Source organism: Mustela lutreola, chromosome X (genome assembly GCF_030435805.1).
Source record: "Mustela lutreola isolate mMusLut2 chromosome X, mMusLut2.pri, whole genome shotgun sequence".
Classification (NCBI taxonomy): Eukaryota; Metazoa; Chordata; class Mammalia; order Carnivora; family Mustelidae; genus Mustela; species Mustela lutreola.
In genome coordinates, this window is record NC_081308.1 from 104,298,549 (window position 1) to 104,305,109 (window position 6,561).

The window sequence follows — 6,561 nt, forward strand, 5'->3', positions numbered from 1 at the left end:
CCAAAACTCGTTTGTACTTTCCTATAAAAGACCCTGCTTCACTCCGGTCGGTGTGCTCGGTTAGCTGGAGCTGCCGACCACCCGCCGGTACCTGCGCGACAATAAACCTCTTGCTGTTTGCATCCAGTGGCAGTGTTGGATTCTTGGGTAAGGGGATCCGCGGGTCTTTCATTTGGAGGTCCCACCGAGATCCTCGGACTCTTGCCCACGGATCCAACTGACTCCCACCGGGAGGTAAGCTGGCCAGCATTCAGAACTGTGTGTTTTTTTTGTTGTTGTTTTTGTTTCCTGTCGGTATATTCTGGGAGGGTGTCTAACCCGTGTGAGTCTGGAGAGTGCCTGATTGTATGCATGTGTTCGTGCGGCTCCACGGCTTCGGCTACGGAGTCCGAGTGGGCTGCACCCTGATTCTCGCGGAACGTCATACGGCATAACGGTCATCTACTCCTTGGAGTAGCCTGGTCCGGGGCTTATATGGATAGACCTTAGCCAAGACGTTCCTAAGCTCCCGCGAGGGACGCGAGCAGGACAGCGCCTGAAAGATCCCCCTCCCCTTGTCGGCAACATCGTACTGGGAAGGGAAACACTACCCTTGCCTCCTGTCTCGTGTTCCCGTGTTCTTGTCTGTCTCTAGTCTTGTGAGGCCTCTGTTTGACCTATACTGCGGGTAGCGGTATAGTGTTTGCACAACAGCGTGCGTTGTTGGACTGTATCTGTAGGCAGCTTGAGAAGGAGCTGACGAGCTCGAACTTCTCCCCTGCCAACCCTGGGGGACGCTCCAGGGTGTCGAGGGGCTCGATTTTTTGGAGCCCCTCATCTGTCCGAGGGTTATATCCGTCTGTCCGTTCCAGAGGGATCCCTCGGCCCTGGACGGAATCTGTCCACCACAGGGAGATCTCGAGGCTCCTCTGGGCCGGTGGAAATCTTGCTTTCGGTAGCCTACCGAAACCGCGCAGCGACCTTTTTGTTGATTGTTCTGTGCGTACTGTTCATTGTCCTTGGTGTTTTCTTTGAGTCTAAAATGGGGCAGACTCTCACAACCCCTCTGAGCCTCACTCTGGGCCACTGGAAAGATGTTCGGGCCCGAGCCGACAACTTATCCGTAGAGATCAAAAGGAGTAAATGGCATACTCTCTGCACTTCCGAATGGCCCACCTTCAAGGTCGAATGGCCTGCAGGAGGAACCTTTAACATCAATGTTATCTTGCAGGTCAAGGAGCGAATCTGCGATCAAGGACCTCAAGGCCATCCAGATCAAGCACCTTACATTTTAATGTGGGAGAGCCTAGTCAAAGAGCCCCCTGCGTGGGTCTCTCCTTTTGTCCCTTCTAGCTCTCCCTCTGCTCTCCCTCTTCCCTTAAACCCTACCTCTCACCCAGTTCCCTCTGCTCCACCGGCATCGACTCCCCACCCCACACCGACTCCTACCGATCCCTCGAAACCCCCCACCTCTTCCTACCTATATCCTGTAGTCCCTACTGACCCTCCCTCGTTCAACAACGATTCCTCTTTGCGACGCCCTAGGCAGGTCCTCCCTCCCGAGGAATCCCCTTTAATAGACCTCCTAACCGAGGACCCTCCACCTTATCATCCTCCTAGGCCGACATCCGGCCCCATGGGGGAATCAGATCATACATCTCCAATTGCTGGCAGAGTTAGAGGCCGGCAGAGACCAGAACAAGGGGAGACTTCTAAGCTCCTTCCCTTGCGCCAAGGAAGGGAACCAGGGAGCCTCCAATATTGGCCCTTCTCTGCATCTGACTTATATAATTGGAAGTCGCATAACCCCTCCTTCTCACAGGATCCTGTGGCCCTAACCGCCTTAATTGAATCTATCTTAGTCACACATCAGCCTACTTGGGACGATTGCCAGCAGCTCTTGCAGGCTCTTCTCACTACAGAGGAGAGACAAAAAGTCTTTCTAGAAGCCAGAAAGAATGTCCCGGGGGATGACGGAAGGCCCACACAACTTCCTAACGTGATCAACGAAGCCTTCCCCCTGACTCGCCCTGACTGGGACTTCAATACACCTGCAGGTAGGACCCACCTACGTCTTTACCGCCAGTTACTCATAGCAGGCCTCCATAATGCTGGGCGACGCCCCACTAATTTGGCCCAGGTAAGACAGGTAACTCAAGGAAAGGAGGAATCCCCAACTGCCTTCCTTGAAAGGCTTAAGGAAGCCTATCGTAGGTATACGCCTTTTGACCCAGATAGTGACGAACAAAGAGGAAATGTCTCCATGACATTCATCTGGCAGTCGGCTCCAGATATTAGGAACAAGTTACAGCGTTTGGAGAACCTCCAAGATTTCTCCTTGCAGGATTTATTAAAGGAGGCAGAAAAGATTTTTAATAAAAGAGAAACTCAGGAGGAAAAAGAGGAACGACTTAGGAAGTTGCAGGAGGAAAAAGAGGAAAAACTAAAGAAGGAAGCTGAGGAAAAGGAAGAAAAGCGAGAGCGTAAACGAAACAAGGAACTTAGTAAAATCTTGGCCGCCGTAGTGCAAGGCAGTCAGGGCTTAGAGATGGGGAAGTCAGAGAGGGAGGGAGACATAAGGAGGCTCCGGATAGAACGGGACCAATGTGCCTATTGCAAGGAGAGAGGACATTGGGCCAAGAACTGCCCGAGGAAGAAGAACGCTAAGCAAGTCACAACACTTATGGCTTTAGATGAAGATTAGGGGCGTCAGGGTCAGGAGCCCCCCCCTGAACCCCGGGTAACCCTAACCGTTGGGGGGCAACCAATCACCTTCTTAGTAGATACAGGGGCTCAACACTCCGTTTTGACCAAGAACCCGGGGCCACTCAGCAACCGGATGGCCTGGGTTCAAGGAGCCACAGGAGGAAAGCAATATCGCTGGACTACGAACAGGAAAGTACACCTGGCCTCAGGTAAAGTTTCTCATTCATTTCTTCATGTCCCCGACTGCCCATACCCACTTCTGGGTAGAGACCTATTAACCAAACTCAAAGCCCAGATCCATTTTGAACCACAAGGGGCCACTGTAACCGGCCCTAATGGGACTCCTCTACATGTCCTCACCCTACAATTGGAAGAAGAATATAGACTGCACGAGAAGCCCTCTCAACCTCAGAGGGACATAAAGTCCTGGCTCACATCTTACCCGGATGCCTGGGCAGAAACAGGAGGAATGGGATTAGCTATCCAGCAGCCCCCCATTCACATACAGTTAAAAGCAACCACCATTCCTGTCAGTGTTAAACAGTACCCCATGTCCAACGAGGCCCATCAGGGCATCAAGCCACACATACGGCGGTTATTAGACCAGGGTATTTTGACCCCATGCGTCGATGACATCCTGCTGGCAGCCACCAACGAGGAAGACTGCCGAACAGGTACTGGGGATCTCTTAGTAACCCTAGGCCAATTGGGGTATAGGGCATCTGCCAAGAAGGCCCAGATTTGCCAGGATAGGGTCACCTACCTGGGCTATGAACTATATGATGGACAACGGTGGCTAACGGCTGCAAGGAAGGAAACTATTTCTAACATTCCTGCGCCTCAAAACCATAGGCAATTGCGGGAGTTCCTAGGAACAGCAGGCTTTTGTAGACTATGGATCCCGGGATTCGCAGAGATAGCGGCCCCTTTATATCCATTGACTAAACAAGATACCCCTTTTGTTTGGACTGAACAACGGCAACAGGCGTTTGATCATATCAAACGAGCGCTTCTTAAATCTCCAGCATTGGGCCTGCCAGACATAACGAAGCCCTTTGACCTCTTTGTTGATGAAAAACAAGGCTTCGCTAAAGGGGTCTTGACCCAAAGACTCGGGCCTTGGAGACACCCCGTTGCCTATCTCTCTAAGAAATTAGACCCCGTAGCGGCTGGCTGGCCACCATGCCTAAAGATGATTGCGGCAATTGCAGTCCTTATCAAAGACGCCACCAAACTGACACTGGGACAGCCCCTAACCATACTAGCTCCACACACAGTGGAGTCTTTAATCAGACAACCACCGGACCGCTGGCTGTCAAACGCCCGCCTGACCCATTACCAGTCCCTCCTCCTGGACACGGACAGAATCCAGTTTGGGCCTGTAGTGACCCTTAACCCTGCAACCTTGCTGCCCACTCCGGGAGAGACGCCACCATTACATGACTGTCACCAGATCCTTGCTGAGACTCAAGGGACACGGCCCGACCTGACTGATCAGCCTATCAAGGATGCAGACCTGACCTGGTACACGGATGGCAGCAGCTATCTACAAGATGGAAAGCGACGGGCAGGGGCTGCCATCACGACGGACTCTCAGCTTGTATGGGCCAGCGCGCTACCAGAAGGTACATCAGCACAACGGGCGGAGCTGATAGCTTTGACCCAGGCCCTCCAACTGGCAGAAGGTAAGAGCCTTAATGTCTATACCGACAGCAGGTATGCTTTTGCCACTGCCCATGTCCATGGAGAGATCTATAGAAGAAGGGGACTGCTCACCTCAGATGGAAAAGAAATCAAGAATAAAGCCGAGATATTAGCCTTATTAAAAGCCTTGTTCCTTCCCAAAAAGCTGAGCATAATGCACTGTCCTGGCCACCAGAAAGGGGAGACCCCTGAGGCAAGGGGAAACCGCCTGGCTGATACGATGGCTAAACAGGCAGCCCTGGGACCCCAATTGCTAACTGTCACAATACTTACTGAGACAGAAGACATAGATGATGCCACCACTTGGAATTATGAGGAGGCCGATTTGGACTATGTACAAAAACTGGGAGCTGACTACAATCCAGCCCTCAATCGATGGGAATATAAAGGGAAAGCCGTAATGCCCATAAAAATGGCAAAGGAGCTAATAACTCACCTACATCGGCTAACCCATCTGAGTGCAAGCAAAATGAAGACCCTCATGGAAAGGGCCAACTTAGAAAACCATTTCCCCAAACAAAATTTTCTTCTTCATCAAGCAGCTACTAATTGTAGAGCCTGTGCTCAAGTCAATCCTGGAAAGACTGTTATTGGACCAGGTGTTCGGGCACGCGGACGGCGACCTGGCACACACTGGGAAGTTGACTTTACCGAGATTAAACCCGGCATGTATGGATATAAGTATCTCTTAGTATTTCTAGACACCTTTTCAGGATGGACGGAAGCTTTTCCTACCAAAAAGGAGACAGCTACCATGGTTGCTAAGAAACTGTTAGAAGAAATCTTCCCAAGGTATGGTATGCCTGAGGTGCTAGGGTCCGACAACGGGCCTGCCTTTGTCTCCCAGGTAAGTCAGTCGGTGGCCAAGCTGCTGGGGATTGATTGGAAACTACATTGTGCTTATAGACCCCAGAGTTCAGGGCAGGTAGAGAGGATGAATAGAACCATCAAGGAGGTTTTGACCAAATTACTGCTCGAAACTGGCTCTAAAGATTGGGTATCGCTCCTACCTCTAGCGCTCTATCGGGCTAGGAACACCCCAGGGCCTCATGGCCTAACTCCCTTTGAGATTCTTTATGGTGCTCCACCCCCCGCTGTCACATTCTTTGCCCCCGATATCTCCGCTCATGCCCCCTCCCCCTCTATACAGGCCCACCTGCAAGCTCTGCAGTTGGTGCAGCAGGAAGTCTGGAAACCCCTGGCAGCCGCCTACGGAGAGAAACTCGACATCCCGCTAAAGCCACATCCCTATAAAATAGGAGACTCCGTCTGGGTTCGCAGACATCGAGCCACAAACCTTGAGCCCCGCTGGAAAGGACCCCACACCGTGCTCCTGACGACACCCACAGCACTAAAGGTCGACGGAATTGCAGCCTGGATTCACGCCTCCTATGTAAAAGCAGCACATACAGAAGAACAAACCGAACCCCTTCAAGATCTGGGATGGACCGTCCAACGCTCTCCAAATCCACTAAAGATAAGACTCATGCGTCGCTAATCCTTCTCCTTGCTTACTCCTTCCTCCCCTTCGGGGACCATAGTCCACATGTCCCCAAACAATTGACATGGCAAATTTGGTCACAGACGGGAGAAGTTGTCTGGTCCGTAACGGGCCTATACGCACCTAATAACTGGTGGCCTAATCTTACTCCTGACTTCTGTCAGCTGGCAGCAGGCCTTGAAACTTGGGACATCCCAGACAGAAGTCCCCACGAGTTAAATATTAGCAATTCACCCTGTCCAACGGCTACCATCGTTGGGTGTGCTTGTCCACATGCCCGTTGTCAATTAGCCCACCATGATTTTTATGTCTGCCCCAAAGATGGCAGGAGTCGTGCCCAAGCTTACAAATGTGGAGGATATTTAGAATATTTTTGTGCTGCATGGGGTTGTGAAACTACTGGGGACGCTTATTGGAACCCTACCTCATCCTGGGATCTAATAACCGTAAAACGAGGGTTCAAGAAAACATTGCAGATGACCGATGGGGGAGGAACTGATGACCTCTATGCCTCTATATGTCCTGGTACTAGTACTGGGGGACCAATGAGTGCAGGACTATCACTCCCTTTAAACATAACATTCACCTCCTCCGGAAAACGATTTCTGGATTGGACCTCTGGACGTACCTGGGGTCTACGCTGGTTTCTAGCTGGCGAGGATAGAGGCATT

General features: G+C 51.5%; 1 protein-coding gene across 1 annotated transcript; it reads left to right on the top strand.

The window, feature by feature from the left end:
• Window positions 1-260: 260 nt before the first annotated feature.
• Window positions 261-5,830, top strand: LOC131821048 (uncharacterized; the record flags this gene model as incomplete). The annotated part of the gene is given in 1 exon segment (XM_059156834.1): window positions 261-5,830. A coding segment is annotated over 1 exon segment (4,809 nt), but the record flags the coding sequence as incomplete, so codon positions are not given.
• Between the last annotated feature and the right edge of the window lie 731 nt (window positions 5,831-6,561).